The sequence below is a fragment of the Microtus pennsylvanicus genome, chromosome 11 (genome assembly GCF_037038515.1).
Source record: "Microtus pennsylvanicus isolate mMicPen1 chromosome 11, mMicPen1.hap1, whole genome shotgun sequence".
Lineage (NCBI taxonomy): Eukaryota > Metazoa > Chordata > Mammalia > Rodentia > Cricetidae > Microtus > Microtus pennsylvanicus.
In genome coordinates, this window is record NC_134589.1 from 76,263,073 (window position 1) to 76,290,893 (window position 27,821).

The 27,821-nt window shown below is 42.8% G+C and overlaps 1 protein-coding gene across 6 annotated transcripts in view; it reads right to left on the reverse strand.

Annotated features, from left to right (window-relative positions):
- The window catches only part of Ebf1 (EBF transcription factor 1), a 385,736-nt gene that overhangs the window by 338,383 nt on the left and 19,532 nt on the right, over positions 1-27,821 (reverse strand). For all 6 annotated transcript variants that reach the window (XM_075992867.1, XM_075992868.1, XM_075992865.1 and 3 more), the window contains exon 6: positions 21,491-21,559. In XM_075992867.1, the coding sequence (XP_075848982.1) occupies positions 21,491-21,559 (69 nt within the window). The remainder of the gene's footprint in view (positions 1-21,490; positions 21,560-27,821) is intronic.

The window sequence follows — 27,821 nt, forward strand, 5'->3', positions numbered from 1 at the left end:
AATCGTGCTTCTAAATTTTCATTCAGTTTATTAATTGACACATATGGTCTTACACATACGGTTTATGTATTTTTGAATATGCATTCTCAGTTTTTAGCTTCATTTATTCTTGAACACTTTCATACATGTATCTAACATATTCTGGTCATAGGCATCCCTCTGCCTCTGATTATCCTCCACCCATTCCCCTCCTTGCATTAAACGCCCCTCCAACCTTCATGGGTCTTCTTGTTTGTTTGTTTGTTGTTTGTTTTGTATCCCGCCAGCTATAACCTCACCCACCCACCCCCAACAAAAAGCCCTAAAATACAGTCTTTAGTTTAGCTGCTGTAAGAGAAGTCATGTTCCAATCACCTATGTCCACAAATGTGAATGGTATCTCCCCACACAGGCTAGTGCTATACCTACTCAAAAAAAGGTACATCACTGCTGTGGAAACAAGCTATTTTTCGTTTGTTTCAAAAAGACATAATTATGAAAAACTAAACAAAAAAGTTAATTTGGAAAAATATTTACTAGGAATAAAGTTTAGAGAAAATGGACCAGGAAACTAAACAACAAAGTAAATTATATTTATAGATCACTAAACAGAGACTACATAATCTAAGAAAACGCCCCCCCACACACACACACACCCGAAAAGACAGTGTGCTAATACAGACATTCATTCAGTGCCTCTCCCGATTTGGAAGTGGAGGGGGTGGGGAGACTATGTGTGGAAAGGAAGCTGAGACTGTAGGGCTCTTAGCTCCAGTTCTGAAGGACAGAGGAAAACAACCAGTGTAGAAAGGCACACGTGAAACTTGGTAACAAAGCCTGTATTAAAAGCAGGCTTGTCCCATAGCATGAGTCCCCGGGAGACTGAGCCTGGGGCTCCTGGGTATTGTGTTCAGTGTTGAGCAATGGGCTTCCCTAAATCCCAGCCACAGGGAGATGTTTTTTTTAAAACACCTTTATCTTTCTCCCCTAATTCTCCAGCAGATTTCTTCGAGCTCCCACCTTTGCCAGGGATGCTGGAATTATGATCCTAACACATCCTTCTCCCTAGGAGGTTTAAAGGGGCAAGACTTTAGGAGAGGCCTAAGGGAGAGGTAATTGTGGGTGGCTAGCTGTCTCCTCCGGCTGAAAAGGCTGTTTACCTTTGACAGCAGCCCAGGGCAGGTTTAGGGAACCAGGTTCCATGTTCCTGCCCATAGCTTTGTGTTCGTGAAGGCTGGTACATCTCTTTTTGTGGTTGTAATTTAAATGAGACAACCCACTGCACAGCTGTCTCAGTCAAATTATGCAGGGCCATGTGGCCTTTCTTCAATCTTTAAAAAGTCTGGGGTACCTCTGACCATGTTTGAGAGAAACCCAGGGGAGCAATGACCAACAAAAGGAATAGCAATTATGCCAGCAAAGGGTAGAAATTTGCCTAAATGAATGTATTCAAGGCCGCACTCCAGAAAATGGAAATGTTAGTTTTTATAGTGAGGCAGAAGAGTGTCACAATCAAGATCCTGATCTTTAGGGTTGGACACAGCGGGGTTGGCATTCTGGTTCCCATATCTAACAGTGGCACTGAACCTGAACATGTTATTTAACCCATAGTGCCGAGGTTGCCTTCCTTATAAAACAGAGAAGGAGAACACTTACTAAGCAGGGTTGCCAGATCTAAAAGAGAGAAGGCAAAGCAGACATGTAGCTTAAGAGATGCTGGCTATTGCATCATCATCCCACAAACAATAATTACCATAATAGCACATAGACATGTCGCCATGAATGCCAGTGGTCACCTGACACAGGTTATCTATAACCCAGGGAACGACCAAGCTGACACAGTCTCTAACCCCTTAGTTTACAGACCACAGAATTGCGTTCATTCTCTATCTACAGCAGAACTGTAGGCACAAAGTAAGTAATGAATCCCAGAATGGAAATAAAGTAACTATCAACTTTGACAATTTCCAGCTGATGATATCCAATTATGTATTGCTTGTCAAAAATAAACTCAAGATATCAAAGGCACAATCCATTGTCTCTTTGCTCCTACAGGCCTTTTCAAATCAGAGGTTAAATTACAGTCAGATGGCAAGAGGGGAGGACCCCACCTTGGGGCACTTCCTTGGGATAAACGGCCAGTTCATGCCCACTGGAAGAGGTTTTGGCCAAAGCACCATGGTGCTTGCTGGTTGCTAACTGTTACTGGATCAAGGTCATTATTGCTAATATAAATTCACAACAAAATTACAGAGGCATATAGATTCCTTGTAAGAATAGGTCTTCTTTCTTTGCGGTTTTTATAGGGCATTTCTATTGAACTGATTTTCTATGTAGTAACTCTTTAGCTGTTTTGTCTTCACACTTGATCCTGCTTGCAGTCAAAGTTTACCAGACATAAAATAAGAAGCAAAGGAAAGGAAATGAGAAACAGGAAATCCTGGGAGGGTTTCTTCTGCCCTGAGAAGTCTCCAGAATCATTATCCATGGGGCTTAAGATGTTGTTTCTTTGGGGAATCTGTCAAAACATTACAATGTTTATTTGTGGAGCTTCCAAGACGAGGGGGAAAGGGAGGAAGAGATGGAGGGGGAAAGAGGCAGGGAGGTAGAGAAAGAGGGAGGAAGAAGTGAGACCTTCTTCTGATCTAAGACAAAGTATATGTATAGCATGTAGACAAACATGTCTAATCATATATATGTGTGTATATACATATATGATTATATAATATATACTATGTATATATGTGTATATACATTGTGTGTGTATATATATATTTGTGTGTATAAAATTTCATCTCTGCAAATTTCCAAAAAGAAACAATTTTTAAACTTTTTCTGAAATTCTCATTTCTTTAAGCTCAAGGCCCATGCACACACTATTGCTGTATGTCAGCACAGGAAACTCTCAGAACGTGTACCTTCATCGCTTCAACATTAACATGTCCCTACTTTGGGAACCTTACAGGGAATTTTCCACCCTAAAAGTAGACGTGGGAAATAGGTATGCTGGGTAAATAGCCCCTTAATGAGCAAATATTGTGTGCAATTTGGCATACATTTCTCATGTATCATCTTTAGGTCACTTTACCCAGAAGATAAGTCTAAGCCAGAGGAATTCAGTAAGACAGCTGCGGGATGTGGCATCTCCCAGTCCCCTCTACAGATGGCCTCTCAGAGCTACTATTTCAGGTAGATAAACACGTTGGGCCACACTCCTCACGTTTTACAAGCCTACAGTTTCGTTTTTACTAGATCCCTTCCCCAACTCATGCTACCAATAAATTAAGTATACCAACTCAATTAGCTCAGTGAGGACGCCCATCTAATGATCTCCCTCAGTAACCTTGTGCCTTAAGGTGGATCCCCGCAGCGGATGGGGACTGTGCTTCTTGCTTTATCTGTATTACCTAGCTGGGTACCTTGGACACCATAATGAAGGAGGAGAAAGCCAGTTGAGCCTACTGCTGGGTGTGCAGTCTTGACTGGGAAGTTACTCTGTGCGCCTCACATGATGTTCACACAGTGTAACCACAGGCTATCCTCCAACACCGGATACAAGATTGACCATATTTTTAGGAGCACACAGGAGAAAACCCATAAGAGAAAAGAAGACACTTAAAGATCTAAAGTGTCCGGTTCTCTTATTTTATAAATGAGAAAACAGAAGCCCTGCTGGGACCCACATTTCTAAGGAACACAGAGACAGTCCTGAACCCCAGGGCCCGCCCCATGCCCTGCCTCAGACTTCTACCCCAGGAACGTCTCAGTGTCAATGGGAAATGGAAAACTCAGCTTCAGAAGGAGCAGCTGAGCTTGTCGAATCTGTGACAGAACCAAGACGTGCTTCTACCTTAGGAGAAAATGATACCTGAATTTGACTCATAATTGGAAAAATGAGTTGACAACGATTCAAAATGAGAATCAGAGGAGATTCACCTACACTAAATCCGGTTAAGTAATTGAGTCACTTTGAGCCTAACATTTACACCTGGCCAGTGGCCTGGCAAGGGCTATGTGGCTGGTAGAAGCAAGGATGGATTCGGGGGTGATCTGGAAGAGACAAGTGTACCCCAAATATAATTTCTCTCATGTATCAGCTCCCTGGATGTTCTACAAAGTGTCTCTGATGGAGTCCCAAAGCCAAGTGTGCCTATTTCCTTCACACAGTGGGCACAGCAGGAACACTCATTGAGTAAATATTCACACTATCACACTGCCTGTTTCTCCTATCCGGGGCCCCGTTTTCTCAACTAGTAAGTGTCTGCCATCTCCGAATGTAAGCAAGGGCTCTCAAACCCAGAGAACATTCCATCATGAAATGATTTTTGGTAAGTTGAACAGATTTGGTCTGTCTGCTTTCAGATATTAGAATATTTGAAAGCACAAGGCCTTTAGCTTGTGGAACCATTGGTAATAATTTGGGAAAGGAAAAACAAAGATCCATAAATGCATAATCAGACCTGCTAACATTAAGCCCATTGGTCCAAAATGACCAGACAGAGTTGGAGGTAGACAGAAAGACACAGTTGTTGACCACAGTTTAATTCCATCTTGGAAGCAAGATGAAAATTTGAGTTCCCTAAGTCAAGCTAGACATTTTAGGCAGGTCTCATGAGCTCATCACTCACAAGCTGAAATAACCATGGCTCCCTCCTTTTTGAAGAGGTGGACATCCCCAACTTGCAAGGTCACTGCCTGTGTCCTTTGGAATTGTCTGTCTGTGGTTCAGATTTAAATGATGCCAAGAGCTAGAAATTTCTCTCTACACCTTCCTCATGATTTCTGCCCTCCTGTTGGTCATTCAGTAATGTGCCAAGCCTGCAGGGTTAGACAAAGTCATATACCAAAGTGGTTTTGCGTAGGTGGGAGTACAGTGCCCCATTTCTTTCTTTTCTGTATGATATTTTTTCCAGAACTATATTCTGCAACAATACATCATTTCCTTTAGTATTAGTTTTGGAAAGGGCCATTTATTAAGTCTGTTTAGGCTTAGCCATAAGATAATTTTTAAAACTAGGACTATACTCTGACAATTGCCAAGTTCAATATTTATCGCTGTCAGAACCTTCCAGAGAAAGATAATGACCAGAGACAAACTGTTGCTCAGGGGATGTCTAAAATTGAAAGACTCTTCTTAAAAGTCCTACTGGGAAATGATTGTTGATGAAATACTTCTGACAATAGAAACACAAATTCCTTTTTTCCACAGTGTTGTGACATAGTATGAACAACATGGCCACAAACAAGTGAGGTGTGTGAGCTTGTACAGGGTCAAGCACAATTTTAGGCTGAGATATTATAGAGCCTCCCTCCTCCCCCTTCCCAGTGGCTGTCATAACTTCTTACAAACAACTTAACTAGCGTTTGATGCCTTGTTAGAGACATGGAACACAGAGCTTTCCTTGGGCCCAGACCCAGAAAACCTAAGTCACATCCTTGCCTGGGGCTGATCTCACAGAAGGCGAAACAGATAGCAGAGTGAGGCGCAGATGGCCCAGAAGAACAGCAGAAAAGTCTCTGGAAGCTGAGCTAGGGACTGGGCTTATGGTCCTGGTTTTAGGGCTACTTAGAACAAGATTGTTGTATTCCTCTTGACCTTGGGTTTGCCCGTCTTTAAAATCAAGGGACTGGGCTGTAATCTCTGAGAGTCCATGCCACTCCAGTGGAAACAAATGTTTTCACCCTCTTCGCTTTGGAAAGCATTTCACACTTTACTAGATGATGGGTTTGCTTATCTGAGCTAAACTGTGCATTTTCCATCCACGATATGGGTGTGCAACACAAAACAACAACAGCAACAAAAGGCGGATGTTGTAGAAGCTAAAGTGATGTAATTGAGAGAGCAAGCACGCACTCTGTGTTTCATTGTCTGTGAAGGGTGTGCTAGGGACCAGCTAAGGTGTTGTCCTTTCCTTACTCACTGTGTCTATGTAAAGATCAAAGGTTCTTTGCTAAAGACATGAGAGTCTAACTGTAGAAATCTCTGCATCAGCCAGAACTGAATGGGAAAGCCTTGTCTGTATTCTTATTGGTCATTGCTTTTTAACCTGGCTGTTTTTTAAAAATTGTTTTTGTTGAGCTATATATTTTTCTCCACTCCCCTCCCATCCTCTTTCCTCCCCTTCTATGTTCTCCCATGATCTGCACGCTCCCAATTTACTCAGGAGATTTTGTCTTTTTCTACTTCCCATGTAGATTAGATCCATGTATATCTCTCTTGGGATCTTCTTTCTTGTCTATAACCTGGCTGTTAAATCAAGCCTTAGAGAGATTTCTCTAGAAATACAGTTTTTTTCTAACTTAAAAAAGAAGCCTCTATCATGGATGTAGGGTTTGTCTCTGTGCAAATGCTTCATAAATGAATGAAGAGCTTATACTCCCTTCTATTATCCCCCATGTTGTATAAGTCTCTCTGCAGAAGCAAAAAGGCAAAACGAATTATAAAATGTGAAAACTTCCCTGCGATAGGAAGTACCTGAAAAAAACTCCTGCCTCAAAGGATCTCCAAGAAACTTCCAGTCTACCTGCAACCCTCCTAGGGAACAACATTAATGAAGCAGCCTGCTAGAGAATCTAGAAGTTTCTCTTTTACCACAATGACAGTGGTATAAGAGGCAGTCCCTAGGAGGTCTTTATAACAGAGAAAACGGGAAATCCTCTTCATATTCTACTTTCCACAGGCCTGAGAAAGATCTTTCCAGAAGCCCACTGCAGCAGCAGCATTGCTATCCCCAGAGAATATTTAAAACAGACCAAGCCAACCCAGCCCAAGTGGAGAAAGGGGTCACACAGAGCTCAAGCTGATTTCTTAGTACTATTTGGCCATGGCTAGAATTTTCCTTCTGGGTGATTTCCACACACTTTAAACCTTAATTCATACTCTGTTCAACACCCCTCACCCTGAGAAGAACTCAGGGAATACTGACACGCTGGTGTCAGCTGCAGAAAACAGAATGAGGGAGAAGCCTTTCCCCCTCTGAGGGTCTGTATACCTAGTTGATGTGAGTCACTGTTCTTATGATGGCCAACCCCCTGACAGACATCCTGGGGATGTGGCCTCTCTCATCAGGGTCTCAGCCATTTCAGTCAGGCCCCCTTCAGACAACAGATTCCTAGTTTCCACAATTTCTAGGTGGTAATTGTAGTCCAGCGGTGCCCACATAGAAATAAATGACAGAGTGCGTGCTGAAACCCTTCTGAGAAGCTGACAGATTCCCCAGCAAGCTAACCCAGGGCAGCAGACAGAAATGAGGATTTAAGATGAGGACGAAATCTGTAATGGAACACAGAAATTCATTAGCCTGAGCTTCCGAAATAGTTCAAGGAATCGGACCTAATTCTGCCCTTGTTGTTTGGGGGATGTCGTTACTAATGTTGCAGAAACACTTTGAGCCGCCATCTATCAGAAGTCTGATGAAAGAAAAGAAGCTAACATTTCACAATTAATGTTGAAAGTGCACTGATTTGAAAGGCCCTGCCCTTCAGAAGCCAAACAGCGTTCTACATAAAGAAAATCACTGCTTCTAAGTCACCCGGTTCTCAGAATTATCCAGAACTCCACAATGCTAACCCTGCAGTCTATAAGAAATTATTCAAGTATGTATTTGAGTAGTTCTGCATTTTAATTTAACCCTTTGAAACATTAATCAAACCGTGGCTAATTATAGAAATTAAGGAATTAAACGATGGAATCTTCTAAAAGATATTATTTAAAAGGCAGTTTATACAATTACTTGTATAGATGTTTGCTTTAAAGAGGAAAAACAGTTCTACTGTAATGAAAAGGGTCTTAGAAAATTAAATTAACAAGGGGGGACCAGGCTGATATGAAACTAAATTAGCATCAAATGCAAATTACAGGGTACTTAATGGTAGAAACAGGTGCAGAGAAGAACTCTAAATGAGATAAATGAATAAAACATCCTTCTCCACAAATGTGGAAGCTGACACAAAGTCAATGACATGAATAATTCAGCAGCCTCCACACTGCTGTTGAGGTCAGCCTGCCTTGACCTTTGAAACAGGAAGTAAAATTCAGTTCAAATTTGACTGACTGGAAATATAACAGTTATTTGGGTTTTTTTATATATTAAAAAACCCACAGGATTTTTTTTTCAAAAGACAGACACAGGAAATAGACAATAGGATTTGAATTTGATCTAAAGTCATTGGTTAAACACACACACACATACACAAAACTCATTAGATAAGATTTTACCCAAATCATGTTTCAATATGGAAATCCTAAGAATAAAAATAATTAGAAGAGCATAGAGCAGATCGTCAGTGTATTGATCAAACTCCCTATGGGAATAAATCTAGGTCTTTGCCCTTTCTTCATATTATTTTGTTGTGTTGATGTCAGTGTTGTATGAAAGAAGCATGCCAGGATTTTTTTAAGACATATATTCTTATTAGTGATGCAAAGTTATCTCTTGCATTCGTAAGATTAAAATTTAGCTGAGCTGGATTTGAACTGTGTGAACACGCTTCTTTTAACATCTTCATTCTGACTTAATAGATGCTGCACCCCCGCCCCAACTCATTTATCTTGTAAAAATGCAAGCTGTGTTCTCAAAACAAATTATTTTCCTCGCCAAGTGGCTCCTGCAGTCCTATGTCATGGGAGCTTCTTTCTCTCCTCCACACACTTCAGAAGTATTTGGCAAACTGGCGAGAGGACTCTTCTCATCTCTGATCAAATCTAGTGTAGTAGACATGAGCAAGTATGACAACAAAGCACTTCCTACAAGCTGGAAAGACAGAAGAGCATATGAGGGATATCATCTCAGTCTTTATTTCACAAGCCGGCAGAAAAGATGGTAGAAAATAGCAGTGATCGCTGCCTTCCAGTTGGTTCTATTAATGGGACCAACAACGTGGCTATCTGCTTTCTTCTGCCCACTCTGCTTATCATATAAAAGAATATGCTGAAAAATGAGCTTCATTTGACTCTTTAGACTTAAAGAGAGTGAGAGTTACCCACAGACACCTTAACTATTTACAAAAACACACTAGAAAACTAGGCTTATAACTTTAATTTCCATAGGAATGTTGTCTTTTCCAAACCCAGGCACTTAGCTGAGACAGAATTAAATATATTGGGCGTGCTGATTTACCATTATATTATTATTATTATTATTATTTAATCACACCTCACTGGACAGTTTCTAAAGAGAGATAAACCAAACACTGCTGATTTGGGGTTTGCCCATAACAACTGACCTGAGCGAAGGCTTTGTATACAGAATGGCTCCCTGCTAAATGAGGGCTCTGTAGAGCCAGCTGGTTCTCATTTGGAAACAAGCAGCTTCTCTATCCCCAAGTGCTAAAGAAAATAATCCCAGCGATCTATGACTACACACTTGCACAGAGGCAGCAATGAGAATTTGATTGTGGAGATAATTAAAATCATTCCTGGAACTTCCAAGAAAAAAAAATCATAGGAAAAGAGTAGGAAGAGATGAGGGAACAAGATAGTCAATGATAGTACTTAAAATTATACTAGGACTAACCGTTGTGAGAGGAGAGAAGAGGGGACAAGCACCCCAAAAGGAACTTGCTGAAGCAGCTCCAGTCTCCCCTCTTCTCTGTCACTGCAGGGAGTCATCCATACAATCCTCAGCCTCCAGTGTCCACTTCAGATACCAAAGAAACTACAGAAGCTACGTGGACTAGCGGCACACCACAGTCAGATGTTTTGTGGGATGTTTTAAGTTTCAATCTTATATAAAATACCCATGGAGGCTCCTGGCTGCCCTCCCCCCACTGTCTGTCTTGGCTGATCTGAAATGTTGAGATTAATGTTAATGAACAAGGGCAGAAGCAGACATCTCTCAGTCTTCGAGAGGGTTGTTACTTCTTTAAGGTTATGCTGTCCTACAAAAAGAGTCTGTGTACTCAGAGCTCAAACAGCATTCACGCTGCTGAGCCTCCATTCTTTGCCCGCCTACAGATCTTAGAAGCTATGGGGAAAGCAAGGATCCTGTAAGCCCTCTGTCTGTGCTATCTGCCTTGAACAGGAAGGAAAGATAGATTCAATGAGGATTCCGGGCCTCTCAATTAACCTGATTAGTTCAGCACATTGCTTTCATGAATGACACCTTATCTTGGAAATAAGGGAGAACTTCCTTCAGTGGGAGTCTCCTAAAGCCACAGAGAGGCATCCCATTAGATATGAGAGATGTCTGTCTCCCCTCCTCACCAGCTCCCGGGTCAGAGGAGCTAGGCTGCTGGACCTGGTGCCTGGCTTCATTTTAAGGACTAAGGACAGAAGGCAAGCTCCCATCTGCCCAGGAGACCTCGGAGGAGGCTGAGAAAAGGAATGCCCCATGGGCAACGTCAAGCCTTCTTTCAGCGCCAACCAGGCACATGATAGGATTGAGTCGGGGGGCAGGAGGATCTTGAGGGTGGGGGTAGAGAAAGAGAGAAGAAGGGAGAATTTATTAACCCTTCCATCAAAAAAGTACCATGTTACTATGCTTAAACACTGACCACTGTAACACTGATTTCTTATTCGATAGTCCTGGTACATAGTTAAGTTGACCCTATGAAAACAAAAACAAAACCTTGTCCTGGAAATTCTGAAGCATACTGCTTTCCTCAAGGTGGGTCAGACATGCATTATTTCCTTAGCACATGTTAGTGTGTGCACTAGACAAACCGCTTAAGAGAATATATTCCTGGAAATGGGCTTTGTGCAAGCACCGACAGCAGGGGTTCTCACTTCCCTGTCAACTCTGTGATTTACTCCATCAATTAAACAGTTAGACAACGAGGAGATTTGCATGGTAATCGCGTGAAGATTAACATTTTTAACTGAAACAAATTTAATATTTTATCTTGCATTTTCTGTTTCTTGTCAGTCTTTAATAGCAGCCCCACTTGGCTTTATTGTGTGGCTGTAACAAGCCTGTGTTCAGGCAGAGACGAGACCCTCACGTTCAACAACTGTGCTTCTCACCCCTCTCCTTTCCCCCACAGCGTCCTCTAAGCATCTACGGCACGGGAGCGAGGTATTGTGCTGGGAGCCGAGGTTAGGCAGCAACCAGCAGCGGTGTCAACTACCCCAGAAGCGTGTTGGCATCATTCTCTGAAGTCCATCTGCCCTACCATGTTTGGCGATATCACAAAACGCTGGAGTCTGAATTCCACAGCAAAGGGTCTTGGCAGTCTTTTCGTTCCAGCCTGGAGTTTTAAGATGACAGTGACGTCATTCTCAGTCTGTATTGTGTGCCAGGAACTCTGCTGACACAGCTTATCGATGAAGAAATGGGTGCTAAGAGCAGTTGAACTGCCCAGGGCCCTATGGTGATAGCTGAGCTGGGATTCGATCTGACTCCATGGCATACAGTCTTAATCAACATGTAGACTATATCAGAGGAGTGTAATAAAACCATGGGCTTTGCCTGCCACGTGTGAGCTGCCTTCAGCCTGAGGGGATCTTTCTTGTACATCTTGATTCAATCTTGTATTGCGCTCTTCTATTTTAAAGAAGTCAACATAGTTGGATATGGCAGCATGTGCCTATAATCCCAATACTTGGGAGAAAGGCTGAATAGTCACGAGTTCAAGCCCAGCCTAGCCTATAAAAGACACTGTCTCAAAAGAAAAACCATAATATTTACTTACTATTTCAACATACCACCCCCATAAAATTCTGAGACACTGAGAAAGCTCCAGGATTCCAGGAGCTCCGTGGGGTCACAAGGCATTTGCTGTCTGTCTGTGCCCCTTCTTGCAGCTTTTCTGGACAATCATGAACATGGTGTGCGACAAAAATAGAAGACCAATAAACAAGTTGTGGAAGGAAAAAGAAATGAGTGATGTCCAAGAAGGTACGACCACCATGATTAACTCAGCAAGGTAACTCATCTTGTAAAAAAAAAAAAAAGTTCCATAGCGTTTCTCGAATCAGGTGTACTAACCCACATAAAAATATATTAGGCTCAGTTTTCAAAATCTGTTTTAAGGCCTTGGACTATCTCAAGCCTAGTGTTTAGTAGGTGTTGTAAACCTTGTTAAGTTTCTTGTAATAAAAATATAATTGTGTATATGTATATATGCGTGTGTGTGCGCGTGCGTGCGTATGAATGTATGATACTGGGGACGGAATTCAGAGTTTTTGCACACGTTAGACACGCACGCTATATCCACTGAATATATCCCTAAAGCAGTGAGGCTTGAAGCTGTAATCCACACTGGAGATGAATGCTCCCATTTTAAAGATTGGAGCACTGAGGTGCTTGAGGCAAAAATACTAAGTAGTCATGAAGAATTTGGCCCAGCAGCAAGAGGCTTCAAAGTCTTCGTCTTTGTCATTGTACTCTGTCTTCAGTAGATTTCTCTCTGGATCGCTACTTTCATTTTAGTCCCACAAGTTAAATGTGTAAGTAATAAGAAACCGGGAAGGGACTGTGTTTAGAGAAACACATGAGGAGATGAGATGTGGCTATCAAGAAAGGTGACATAACAGGCATGCCATGAGGTCCTGCAAACCGCATCACTAAGTGATGAAGGGGAGAAGAGGAAAATCAAGCTGAGAACCGGAGGTGTGGAGTTTCTCATCATTTCCTCAGGGGCTAGCACCTCAGGCTCATGCCCCACCAGACTGAGGTCACTGGTGGGAAGGGCAGCCTCTGAAAAAACACATTTTACAGTGTCCAAAATCTGCTCGTATTATGCCACGACTCTGTATGGAACAATTACATTACAGTGTTCACTTTGTTTGATTATGCTCGGGGGTTGATCTTTATAAGAACACACGGATATCCCAAGCGGGGCAGCCTTTGCCTGTAATTGCAGGAAGATGGTATCAGGTGGTTTGAAGATATTCTGCGGTGTATACAGCCGTAAAGGTTAGGGTCCGAATTTAAGAAAGTATCACGACCACTTAGGAAAACAGAGGCTTCTGACGCTGTTGGCAATGGTTTCAAAGAGCAGAGTGAACATTTTACCACCTTCCTTTTCCAAAGGACTTCCTAACAGTTAAAAGAAGCTGATCACTTTCTGTTTTCTGTCTTGATAGTGGGGGGGGGGGCAGGAAAGGCGGGGAGAGGATCAAACCTAAAGGCAATCCTAGAGTTTTTTAAACTAACTTTTATTTTCTATTTTGGGGGAAGTTTTCAGCCAAGACTGCACCCAAAACTATTTTTTTTAATTATGAGATATTAATGACAGATCAGAACCTTAATAAATGGGAAACACAATTTTTAAAAGGGGAGAACTCCTCAATAGTTAAGTACTGGACAATAATAAATTGTTGGGTCCTATCTGCAAAGGGAGTAAAAGAGAGTGTTGGTCAACCATGATTGCTCAGGAAAGACAGAGAAAAGCATGTGTCTCCAGGAATTACTCCTCCTCCATGAGTCCCCAGGGTCTGATCCAGTGTGGGCCCTCCAGCCCACCTAAGGATTCGCAGCTCCAGCAGGAGCAGTTCCATGTGCAAATACAGAAGCTGCTGCCAGGGAACAAGATATTCTAACACTCTGCTTCGATCACTTTCAAACCATGGATTACTAGAAGGACTTCAACCCTGACTGTCCAGCATCACGAGCCCCCAGTGTCTACACCCTACAGAGAACGGCTCGTTCACACAATACTCGTCCGGAACATAGCATCGATGTTGGTCAGCTGAACAGAGAATGAGTTTAAAGGGAGGGGGTTGCTTGAGAAATTGTTGATAGTGATTACAAGGGCTTTTCTTTTTCACCATCACGACGAAGTCTGAATGAAAACGTGACAATCCCGCCCAAGCCCTGTACAATATATACAGTGACCACGTTCAGATAAAAAGCCGGGACATGCTTCATTTAACCCTCCTCCCTTTTCCCCTTGCCCTGGCACTTAAAGTGTTAAAGAAAACAATGAGCGAAGGAGTGAGTGTACAGAGGAGGATTTACTGGCATTTACTTTTAATCTATGGTCCTTCACTCCGTAGCTTATCGGGCCTCCGTCAATCTTTTTCCTCCTTTATTTTTCATGAGGAACCTCCCATGCTGTTCCTGCGAGACAGAGCCCAAGTGTCCATAAGCTTTTTGTCAGGTAAAAGGAGAAGAAAAAGGAAGGGAACAAGAGCTAACGCAAAGCTAAGAGGCATCTATTAGATGTCACCAGGCTTTTGTATTCATGTCAATGATTCGGGATTAGAGTATTTGAAATAATCTTATTGAGAGGAATCAAAAGCCTCGGTGGAGTGAGAGGCAGCTCCCGTCGCACATGGCAAAGGCGCGAATAATATCTTATTAAAGACGTGTTGACTAACACCGTTACTTTTTATTATATTATGAAACTATTGTGCTTCAAACAGTCAGGGCGACTCTGTAGTCATCGAGGGCCATTTTGGAAGTTATTAAGTGGGCTCGGGCTAGCTAATTTGCCAGCTTGCCTACTGAAGTTGTTAAAAGTGAGTTGTGGGGGGGAGGGGGTAGGATGTTCACAACTGGAAACAAGCATTTTACTTTTAAAATTAAAAATTACCAAAGCACGTCACTGTGTTTCCACTGAAGGTGAAGTCTGTCTGAGAAGGATGAAATGGCAAGGGATTGTTTCCACCTAAACAATTTCACATCTTTTTTATAAGTGACCCCCTCAAAGGAAAAAGTGGTAGGGTTTTCTGTTGTTTTGTTTGGAAGCTTGGCTTCTCTCTCCATTAAGAATGTTCTCTCTCTCTCTCTCTCTCTCTCTCTCTCTCTCTCTCTCTCTCTCTCTCTCTCTCTCTGCATGTGTGTCATACTCTACCAGGATTAAGGCAATTAAAATTCTATTATAACAAGTACTGTAACATTAAAACCCTCATTTGCTTCTGGACAAAGGCTTGTAACTGGAGAAATAGTTTGCAAGGGAGATTTATCTTCATCTACCTACACTCCTAAAGACAGCCCGCAACCAAAGACAGACCTGTACTGTTCACCATATTTCATTGGTTGCAATAGGAGTCACTTTTACACTGTCCTGAACAGTATATAGTTACAGGGCTTGTAAAGAGATGGAGAGGGGAGGCGGGAAGGGGATAGGAGGGAAGGAGGAGAAAGAATTGGTAGCCTATTTTAGATAACATCTCATGCAAATTAAAATGATCAAAATACCATCTCTTTAGGCTGGAACTCCTGAGTGGGGTTTTTATATCTGGCCAATTTTTTTTTTTAATTAGAGAGTTTGGCCAGGCACTGACGGTAGTGGGGAATGAGAATTCCTATCAATGGAGTGCCACACTTTGTAGGGGTTGCTTGGCTTGTTTTCAACGCTAAACAACTTATTTGAAAGTAAAAGCATGTTTATTATACTGATGAATTAGAATCGTCAAGTAGCTGTGCAAAGTCACTGACACCGAGGAGCCGGCAATGCTTTCCTACGTCTCCCCAAACTGTCACAGAAACAAACTTAAGGTGACGTGAGACTCAAAGCCACGCTGTGAGCCCACACAGGGGCCCTGTTCCACACACACACTTGCCGATGCCCTGAAGCTCTGTTAAACACATTTCTTGGAAATTGTGCCATAACTCCCTTTACAGGAAGACCACCATTGCTTATTATACAGCGTCTGCTCTAGTGTAACACCCTGCAAAAGTACTTTGCATCATGATCTACCGTCGGCATATTTGAAACGCATTTTAATGTATCCTGGCTGTGTATTTGAGAAGAGCTGATAGCAAATGGAATCTAGACCGCTATTAGCTAATTGTATTAGTAATTTTTTTTATCACAGGAGCAAGCCGTACTCAAGTATTCAAGAGCTCTGCTCGTGCTCAGAACGGTACCATGTGATACGTGTAAAATTGAGAATGATACTGGCTCACATAAGTCTCATTACTAATAATCACATGTGAATTCCCACTGAGAAAACAAATGTTTAAATGCACTAGGGCTAGAAAGCAACTGCAAATTCATGCTCTATGTTGATGCTGACTCTCCCCTGTTGAAAAGATAGAAGCCTCTCAGAGCAGCCAGAAGGACAGCAATTATCCGTCCTGGGGCAGCTTTAGGGAGGAGATTTCTCCTCCTTTGGTTTTAACTGAACAGTAAGAGTTAGGAAATGAGGTGGGAAGGTTTATCAGAGCGCTAAGGAACACATTTGCACCTCTGGTTCTTGGTGACCCATACAGCAGCTTGCATGCTGGGCCGAACAGTTCTCTGCTCACTGATTGGCCCTTCTGAATGACGATGAGGAGGAAGATAAGAACTGAACAAGCAATCAACTGAAGTCATGAACCTGGCTAAGGCTTTTATTTGCAAGGCTTAGGAAGCATATCTTCATGCTCATCTAAGGCAGAAGCTCTCAACCCTGCTGGTTGCTCATGTTGCAGTGTTGCAGTGACCCCCCCACACACACATCATAAAATTATTTCATCGAACTGCAGTTTTGCTACTGTTATGAATCGTAATGTAAATGATCTATGGTATGTGACCCTTGTGGAGGTCATCACTGACAGATTGAAAACCCCTGAGACACAAAGACAGAAAATCATTTTGTGTGGATTTGGGGGTTTATCACTGATAATAAAATACAGAGATGTTACTCGCTAAAGGACCCCAATGCCTTCAGAAACTCAGCGTAATACATTTGCTCATCCATGCCCAATGGTTAAAAATCACCTATGAGCGTCCTGAGTTTACATGTGACTGTTGTTTCCCATCATGCTGATGGTCACAGTAACGTAAAAGCATGGGCAACAACTTTGTCAAGAAAGTTAACGTGATAATGAGATAAAACTGTACTTGTCTACAAAGTCTTGCCTCTCCGCCTGACCTCTTAGATTCAAGCCTGGACCTTCAATCAAAGTTTCTATCTGAACAACCCCAACGTGGCCAACGCTTTCTAGTCAACTGGCCTGTGGAGGGGAAATGAACATTCTAGCTATTTCCTAACTGACAATCCCATTTGCATCATAACCATGGAAAAGCCAGTTGCTAATATTTAAATGACCTAGATGTAGAACTTTAGATTGGTCTGGAAAACAAATCTTGGTTCTTTTTCTCTTCTCCATTTGGTTTGTTTGTAGTTGTTTTGTGTGTGTGTGTGTGTGTGTGTGTGTGTGTGTGTGTGTGTTGGTTTTTATTTTAGGAGAGCTTTGCATAAATGTTGCCTGAACTAATTCCAAAGAAGCTGAGGGTTTTGTGCCACAAAAGCCATGTCATTTCTTAATGTTATACTTGGAGCTCTGTATCTCCTAGCTCTAAGTATCTGTGCAGACAGAGTCTTACAATAGAAAAGAAAAACAAGGCAAGATTGTGGCAATCAGCAAGCCCAGTCATTAGACCAGTACGTGTGGATGGGTTTTAAACATCTAAGTTTTAAATGCTGGTTTTGGGAGACCCAAAATTCGTAGGCTGCCTGAACCACATTATGCATAATCGTAATAGAATTGGGTTTTTACAGACACATGTTACGAGTTTATCCTGCATTCTTTCTGTCCCTTAAAAACAAATTCTGTGTGTGGGCAGCTAAAGATCTCTAGTCCTAAGAACGTATGCCTTCATTTGCTTAGTTGATCTAACTATTTCATCCATCACACTGATGCCAAATTAAAGAACAATGTAGAACATCCCAGTCCCACATATTCTAGTCAGACACAGTGCTTCCTGTGGAAGGAACCGTATGGTAGAATTTGAGGAAAGAGGTGTTTTTGTAAGGCCATCTGCATTCATCTATCTCACCACTCCAAGATAAGGCTAGGAAAATAAAGTTGTTATTTTTTTTTTCAACCAAGCTAGGATCCTAATTGCAGCTAACTAAATACAGACTACAAGTCTTTACTTTTAATCCGCACAGTCAAAGCGTGCATCACAAAGTTTCCGTCGAGAGACAGAAGTTGCGTGGATTCTAAAAAAGTGGGTTCCCAATTCAGAGGACCCTATGCGGCTTTTGTCATTATCCTCTTTCCTATTCCTACAAAGGAGAGCTAATTAAGAACCTCCGTCATTAGTCTTCCAGAAAAATTAGCACAGCTTATGCTAATTACTCCTGCAAAATTTAATAAACTCGTTGAAATGGGAATAACCTAATGAGGTTTTATTTATTGAACTAAGATCACTCCAAGGGAAAAGGTTAGGACACAAGGATATTCACTGTAGTAATGGAACTACAACATACTCAATTTCCAAAGAGGAATTTCACTGCGAACCTTTGAAATCCAGATCTGAGTTAGTGTGCGGATGTTAAGTCAGCCCTCCCCCCCACACACACACCTTCATTCAGGAACTGGAAAGTCAGTTTTTGCTTTTTACTTTAACACCGATGACCACACATAGCCCTTCAGTTCAATGATAATGAAATTTGCTGTTGTTAGTTCCTGTTCGTCAGCTATTAAACCTAACACATTTGACTTTTCCCATGTCTGCACAGCCCAAATAGCTGGATCATTGGGCACAGGCTGGGGTTTTATGATTCTTAATCAAGCTCTTTGGCGTTGAGCAGACACGTAACCCAGCAGCCAGCTCCAGATGCACCCTTCCTATACCACATAGCAATTTTCCAATAAGCATTTTGACAAATTGTCCTGACTGAAAAGAAGTCATTTGGGTCATATTTTCTTACTTTGTTGCTTGCCACTGGAAGGAAATAGAAACTTGTCTGTACAACTGCTGATTTGGTTAATTCCATTTTACATATATATACAATTTGCCAAACTGGCCTCCAAATCACTGGCAAGAGATAATGTAGCCAAGTTTTAACACAGAAACGGCTGGCCCTGCACCAGTCCTGTGTGACCAAAAAGCCTCTTCCATTCTTCACTATAAATAGCCTTCCTGAATAATCACTGCTAAAAGTCCTTTGACTGAAAAAAATAGCAGTGTTCTTCCAAATTCTGAAGGTCAAGCAAAAGGAGCTAGAAACTATTAGCTTTCAAAAAGAGGTGGCTGTGTGTTAAAGCTACGCTAACTTCTAAGGCCACAAGAGCCCACACCCTCGGCCTTATGTTGAGTACAGTATGCATAGTATAAGAACGGGCTGTTGCTATTGAGGGCAGCAGGCTCAGGGACTCAGATCCATAAATCTGAAAGCAAAGCAAACCCTAAGCATGGAGTTATGCAATCTGTAACACGCAACGAAATTGGAACCTGAAATTCAAACACCGTTGCCGTCATATTTTTGCCCTTTGCAGCAATTCTGTGCAGTTGAAAAATATTTTGTTTTGTCCGTCCTTGCCTGAGCTCTTGGATTTCCATCCCTCGCCATTAGAAAGAGAAGTTTCACGTATCGGCAGAGACCCGACTGGAGGTTTGTTCTTTTTTTTTTTTTCATCTTTGGCAAACTGAAGGAGCGAAGAACTTTGAAAACTCACATGCAAATAAAAATAGCCCACTGGGAGCTATGCCTATCAACTGGTCTCATTGCCTGAAAAGGTAGCTCCGTGTCAGACAGTGGCAAACACCAGCAAATAAATAGATATTGGGATCGAACACATCCAGGATGTCTCAGACGGTTTTTAAATGCCCCTACCTTAAAAGAAATCAACCTAGCTATACAAGGTTTTCTACTTTGTCTAATCGAAAGAAGGGAGGGGGAGTGGGGTTGGGTGGAAGGAAAAGGATAGATGTCAGGAATAATATCGCTAAAGCACCCACCGCCTAAAGTGTAGACTTATTTTGCCTAAACTGTTTGAACTCCCCCAGCCAAGAAAGGGTTTTAAGTACCCTACTGGGACAGATGCAAGGCGGCGACAATAGAAGCCACACTAATGCAATCCAGGTAACACAATCCTGTTTCAAAAACACGGGGCGGGCTAATTACAGCTCCGCTGAGTCAAGTTTCTCCTGCCATCGCAACCCACAGGAACAGGTCAAAATCAGATGGGATTCAAACCACAGTCCTATCAGCCTTCTGCATCGGAGTCACAGCTTAAACCCAATGAAGAACTTTAAAACCTAACCCGTTCACAAGCAAAAGAGAGGGGGAAAAAGTGTTTTCATTGCGGGTGGCACGGTAGGTCCTCGTCACCACGTAAACCTAAAAGGACCAGGAGGCACCACAGAATGCTTATGGTTTCAAAGTTTGCTGAGTATGTGGGCTGGCTCTTTGATGAGATGCTTTCTTTTTAATGCAAGAATAGGAAACACTTGCTTAAAAAAGGAAGCAGCGCTCTGAGAGGGATACACAAATGACACCAGCCGCAGGGAGGTAGGCCTCTGACCTTATTCTTTGGGAGATTTTTATCTTCCAGGTCAGAAAATACAGTCTTATGAATGATATATCTGAGAAGCACACCATTCTCATTCAATGGACACCAGACAACATCACCGTACAGTGAACCTTCGCCTCATAACAGGGAATTAAGATGCTATTATGCATATCAAATATAATATATATATGTATATATATTCACGACTATTAGCATGAGATCTCTGACTACAATACTCAGTTAAAGTGAAAGTTTTACAGAGCTACTTGGTGATCAGGGCTGAGCTAAGATCCTGAAGACTCACAGAGGTCATAACCAACAATCTTTGGACAGAAACTAGAATGAACAAAATAGACAGACACCTAGGTTTCTTTACCTGAAAAATGATAAAGCAAAATTCACAAACACAAGGAATTTAACAAATTGTTCTTGTTGCATCTTTGTGTTGCTGTTGTCTAAGACGATATTATCAAAGCCCAAAATGGGACATGCCCTTGGCTGTTGATTTCCTCAATGAAGGAATCTGCCTCATTTGAATGAAGATTCTTTTTTCTTTTCCTAGCTGACAATTGACAGTCTCCATAAAGCTTCCAGGCCATTTAATTCTCAATGAGTAGTGCCATGTAACGAATGGTTTATCATACATGTTTCCATACAATGAATTCCAATAATTAAAACGTAAAATGAATATTTGGGATGCCATCCTGCGCAATGTGTGCACACTGACTCAAAACTGCACTGGCGAACTGAAACAGATGTATTGTTCTACAGTGATTTACTTGGTCATGTCAGATTAGTAATATGGATCTGTTTAAAAACACAATAATTAAGACAAGCAGGATAAATTAATCAACGTACAATGCCGTGCGAGCTGCAATCAAGCCCGGAAATAACAGGAGAAAAATCTTGGTTCACAGATCTCTTTAAACTGCTTTTATGCATAAATAAAACCTTAAAATGTAGATGGATTACGTCCAACAGAACTACTGTAGCTAAAAGTGATAATGATTCAAACATTTTTCAAATAAAAGTTAAATATTTATAAGCACCCAACCACATTTCATAAATCACAAAAACTATTATTATTTTATTTCTGAAGCTTCCTGATACACCATGGGGACTGAACCACAGAGCGTGAGGAATGAACATACACATATATATTACTTTATGTGCATTAATCAGGCACGAAACCAGAGCCATCCAAGAAACAGGCCTCCAAAGAACATTCCATATGGCTCTCCCAGAAATCACAATAACTCGGCGCAGTCTAAGTCAGGACCAACAGGCAAACTTCAGCCGCATGCATCCCTAACCCGCGCCGATGAGCGACACAAAGCAGGTGTTGCATATAATGAGGACTAAGAATCCAGTGAAAGAAGAGTGGTCCCTACCTGTCAATTATCACTGGATCTGAGGGAGTCTCATTTCGGTTGCCACAGCTTTTCTTGTCACAACAGCGGCTGCGGAGCAAAAGCGAGAGGATTTAGTACCAACCATTACCATGTAAAATCATCATTTAAGCAGACAGAAGGTTCAAATTGCTGGGTGGCAAATGCTAGAATTACCACAAAGCTATACCTGGCAATCAACGGATCCCAGGAACAGAAAACTCTACTTGGGTCACTTATGGGTTAATGGCCAGGCTTAACCTCTCCGTGCTCAGAGAACAGGAGAGGGAGAGGGCCCTTGCAGAGCCAGGAATGCAGCCCTAAGCTGGGGTCTCTCCTTCACTACGCGGGTATTGGCAGGGTTCACTGTGAAGTACTGTGTTCTCACATCTACCCAATGAGAATATGCAGGGTCGTGGGTGGATCAAACACCCTTCCCTCAAGAACACACTAATTGCGTGGAAGGCGTCAATAATGAGGATGAGTGATTGCTCTCCCTCTAGTCGTTCTGTGTTAAGTGGATTCTTTTTTTCTCCTCTTTTTGATGGGTGGCACTTCCTTCAACCACAGCCTTCTCAAAAAATCCCTGAGCAATGACAGTTTGCATTTGAATGTCTTCTTGAGAATAAAGGCCACACATACTGATCCACGTAAGGAGAAGGTGAGACAGGAGAAAGCCCAAAGCTTAGCCTCAGTCCTCTTGGCTTTGATGGCCAGCACTGGCCACCACTTTAGTTTCCTGAGAAAACTGGGGACAATGGATCCATTGGCCAGCACAACCCTGTTTGTATACATGAGAACACAAGAAGAACAGCCATAAGCAAAGAAAGCCCTGCTAGGCAGATCCTACTTTGTTGTGTGCTCGAGACTGCCAGGTCAAAATAAATAAATAAATAAATAAGTAACCAAAAATTTAAAAGCCCAAGGTGTTTCAAAGGAATGAATAAAAGATCATGTATTTCTTTTTTCTTTCAGGACAAGGTCTTAGGCATCCAAGACTGGCTTCAAGCTTGCTATGCAGGTAAGATTAATCTTGAACTTGCGGGCCTCCTCCCACCACCACCTCAGTATTGGCTAGCATTATTGGTAGATACCCACTTTATGTAATGGTGTTGGGGATTGAATTTAGGACTTCCAACACGCACTCTACCATCTGAGATATACAACCCTCAGCTGAAAAATGTCATGTTTCTGATAAATATCCACCCTCAGCAGAAAACTATCCATCTGAAATACGTTTGTAAGTAACAAGCTGTCCCCTGGCTAGTCTCCACTCAGGACTACACTGTAAAGGAACATGCTTGATCAGTAAAGAAGGCTGGAAGGTTCCTCAGGAGCTGGATTCTATTGCATACCATAAGTAAAATACGTACTTTTCTCCATCCCTCTTATACATTCTAATGTGTGCAAATACACACATATGCTTACACAAATACACACACTCACACATATACTCATATAAATATACAAATATACACACACATGCAAACACACAATCGCACACACATACTTACACAAACTTCACATACACACACTCACACACACACATATTCACACAAACATGCTCATAGACACACACATACAGAAACATACACACTCACAAAACCACAAACGTACACCCATTCACACACACAAACTCACACAAACATACACATGCACACATTCACCACACACACAAACACACATATATACACAGCCTAAATTTAGATATCTGCTGGATACTACCATTGAATTTCACTTTTCAAGACTCAGGAATATTTCCAAACATTTCACCAAAATTGAGACATCTTTTTCTCTTTCACTGAATTCCTGAGAAATGAATCAGTTTGGTGCTTGCCTGCATCTATATTTGCAAAAGGCAATAGAAAGAATTGTATCTCACTTCTCTTCCCAGAGCCCCAGCTGGAAAACACCCCCTCCACACATAATCTAGTCACTTTCTGATCTGGAGGAAAATTTTCTAGTAAGTCGGGCTATGCAGTGGTAGGCCCCAGGTATCCTACCTCGGAAACCAATAAAGACATAGGGGAGAAGAATTGTTAGGGGTTGGCATGTGTACAAAATAAATAGCTTAAAACTCAACTCCTGGGGTCAGCAAGACGGCTCAGCAAGTAAAGGTGCTTGCCACCAAGTCTGAAGACCTGAGCCTGATCGTGATCCACAGGTGGAAGGAGAGAAGCTATTCTCTCAAGCTGTCCTCTGACCTCTATATACGCACCATGATATGCAAACCCACAAGTATATACGCATGCGTGCACAAAAAGTATAAAATAGTATTTGAAAACCTAATTTCATTATTTCTGAGGACTGGTCCTCTCCACCAGTGTTCTCTGTTTGTCAGGTTAGCATCATCATCAAGAATGGCTGGTCCAATTAAGAACCCAAGGTGGAGCAGTATCAGGATCACCCTTGGGTTTATACCCTGTTTATACTTCAAGTCTGAGAAGCCTGAGCTGTGTAGACAGAGTGATTGCCAAAAACAGTCCACTGACATAGCCATGTGCCCTTTATCCAGGGAGGAAAGCAGATACTGAGAAAGCAGAGGGTGTCCGTCCTTCCTTCTCCTTCTCTAAACAAGTGGGCCCTGGGTAGCTCTACCCTCACCACCGTCCTCCCTGGATGAAACATTCTCACGGAACTCTTCAAGTTTGCTTGGATTGTAACTACGGGTTACCACACACACACACACACACACACACCACACATTAAAGTCCAAGACTTCTCTCCCTACCCACCATCACTGTCTTCAGCCCAGTCACTTGTATTTATCACTGGGAGTTTTACAAAACCTCCCCCTTGGCTTTGCTGTCTCCACTTTGACTCCATCTACTAGGTCTGCCCCATCCAGCAGATCTTTGTGAAATGGCCAGGGGACTGTGCCATTTCGTGGGCTAAGACCTTTGAACAGCTTCCCGTTGTACTTTGAATAAATCCATGGTGTGGCAGAAAGCCAGGCCACTGACCTGCCTGCCACCCTTTTCTTTCCAGCTTGCCAACCTCCAGCCTCCTGGGCCAGTTGCGATTCCTCCAACGTGACACGCTCCATCATACCTCAGATACAGGCTGGGCAAGTTTCTGTTCTGCAGCTCCCCCTGCCCTTCTGCCCTCAACTACTTTTCCCTGGTCCTTAGAAGTTGGTGTAGATGCCCTGGCTTACCTGACACATCACCTTTAATCTTAACTGAGCTGTTTTTCTCTGGAGCAGCTACTATAATGCAGCTCAACCTGTTATTTACATATTAGGGCATTTTTGTTGGGGATTTTTTCCCATTCCATCCTCCCTTTCTGCTACTTCCTATGTGACATGAAGGTAGAAACTGGCCATATCAATTCCCTCATGCATAGAGCTTAAGATAGAATATCAGAGCTCAGCTATTAAATGACTCAATGAATAAATGATTGGGTGAATATTAATCAACAATGTTATGAATAAGTATGGTGGCCTGTATGGGACATGGCAGACAGAAAAGCAAAGCTGACTTCCTAGGCAAGCATTGCATACTCTACCCATCCTGCCCACCAAACAACCTCCTCCAAACCAATGTCACTCTTAGCCCCAGAGATGTTCTTCCTCTCCTGGACAGTCCTCATCTCCACAACACACAGAACCCTGGATAACAGATGAATTATGCCAGATCTCTAAGCTGTGACTCCAAGGGACTCAAAGGCACACGCATATGAAAAGGACAGGATGGCAACTAAATAGTGAGAATCCAGAAAACAGAAAAAGGAAGTAATGGAAGTCACTACACACTTAGGAAGAAAATACGGAGCTAGCTTAGATGGGTTACTGTTTCTTGGGTCACACTGCTGTATCATATAGCCAACATTCCCCGCAACATCTCAGCCACCACAGAAGTGCATACAATATCACTCATAAGATACAAAGACAGGTAAGATAGGATCATGCAATGCCCCTCACAGGCTCCTATCAAGACTAAGTCCTAACTAGTTTCACTATTTTTGGAGGTTCTGGAAACTTTAGTGGCCCTGACTGATGGAAGTAGGTCTCTGGGAACATATCCTTGTGGGCTGTACCTTGCCCTGGGCCATTGCTAGATCCCTGTCTCTGCTTCTTGGCCATCAGCTTTTCTCCACCAGGTCCTTCTGCCATGATGTTCTGCCCCATCATGGTCCCAGAAATACAAAGCAACCATCGATGGAACCCTTTGAAAAATGAGCCAAAAGAAACCCTTCCTCTCTTAATTAGTTTCCAACAGACATTTTATCATATCGGCGAAAAACTGACAAAGATGTCCACAGGCATGTATGTACATGTAATACATGTGTGTATGTACCTTGAAGTGTGTGTGTGTGTGTGTGTGTGTGTGTGTGTGTGTGTGCACGCAAATCTGTATCCATGGAACTCTATACACTAAAAAGAAAAAAGGTAGGGTAGACACACTACCATGGAAGATAGTCAGAACTGACCCATTTCTTTCTACTAAAGTCAAAGAAAGCAAAATGGGCACTGATCTCCACTCCAGGCAGGGCAGGCATCAACCAGGAGGGCCAAGCTAGAGAGCAAAATTCACTAACGTTTAGGCAGAAGAGGGATTATACTGGAGCAATCCGGTAAATGACACCGTTGAAGAAGCTCTTACAGGGAAAAGTAAGCACATTGATCAGAGCAAACAGAATGAGCATGCCTGAGGCCCCCATTCGCTCACACAGCGTCACTCAGCCTCCCGCCATCTGTGCGCGCACAGGCTGGGCACACGCTCCCCGCAACGGGCATCTAGTGAGCGGACTTGGGCTTGCCTAACTTGATTTGCCCAAGATCAGGGTCCCAAAAAAGCAGGCCAGTGCCACTGCTCTTTGCGTGCCTTTTTAATCTGCAACCCAAATGACAGGACTGCCATGTGGCCAGTCACAGCAGTCGGTCCCCCACACCTGGCATGGGCTACATGCCCTGGAGACTCAGAACAGCAGCCTCTTGCTCAGCATGACCATGTCTTTCCCAGCCAGTTCTGCATACTTAGAGAAAAAGCAGACATGGGAGCCCCTGCCTTAGCGGCCTAACACAGGTGGCGGATTTCCAGTGAGCTGACTCGCTGGTTCATAAATCAGGGCAGGAAACATCTGAAGGCTCCCTAGGCTTGGTGCCTGCGGATTGTCGTCTCAAGCACATAACTTCTTTCTGGAAGAAGAGCCTCTTGCCACTGGAGAGATGAGCCATTTGGGTAGCGGGTGGGGACAATTAAGATCCGAGTCTTGCTACGCAGCGCTGACGGGAGTGGGGGGGCAGAACTCACCATCCAGCACAGGCTAGCCTCAGCTCGGCAGCAATCCTCTGCCTCTGCCTCCCAAGTGCAGGGATTACAGACAGGTGCAACTGCTCCTTGCTAAAGGAGTCATTTCAAACTGAGCGTCTCAATAAAAATGAAGAATCCTACCCTCCTCAGTCAAAGTGGCTGGAGAAGGGGCTTCGTGAATTACTGGATAGCCTGGTTAATACTTACAAAGGGGATGAGCTCAGGCGGGATCTAATCCGTTGACTCTTCTGTCCTTCATCAGCCTGCCACCCCTAAAAGTTGTCTGTTTCCGGAAGACTTAATCTTCGAGCATGCAACCTTGCCGGCTCCACTCAGTCTGTCCTACCGGGGCACTCTCGGCCCTGTGAATTAATGGGGCTCATATCTGGAACTCTTCTCTCCCGATTGATTTTTTTTCCATGTTTGCTAACATTGTCTAGTCCTCCTTCATTTCTCTAGAGTTCGTTTGTCCACTGATCAGCATTCTCCTGTAAGAGTGGCCAGCACTTCTTGCCAGTTGGGTTCATTCAAAACTGTGGCCAGCCCCAGGGTATCTATCTACTTCCTGAGTCACCAGCGACCTGGGGGTTTTCGCTCCTTGTACCCATGTACATCTATCTCATCGGCACTAGGATACCCTCAGGGCTGATTTCCATACCTTGAGCCCTGTATGCACAAGATACTTCCTAATTCTACAGTGCGACTTTCTTACTCAATGTGACTCTTCCTCTCAAGAATGGAGCCATTCTCTCCTTTATTCCTCTTCTTCCACACTTCCCAACCCTGCCTTCCATGCCATTTTGGTTCTCGCCTTTGAAAAGCACAGTCTGACATTGATTATCTTTGATCAAGTCCCTCTGGCCAGCTCCAGGCCGCAGGTCTGCCCAGCTATAAACTTCCACACAACAATTCTGCCTGGACCACAAACTCTCCTTAATGCAGCCTCGAAAATCCCTCTCCCATCTCATCGCTCTCCCTTCCCACTCCTATGACCCAGCCACAACTCTTCCATCTTCCTCTCAAACACAGTCCTTTGCCTCATCGTGCCGTCACATGAGCCCCTTTGCCCAGTAAAGTCG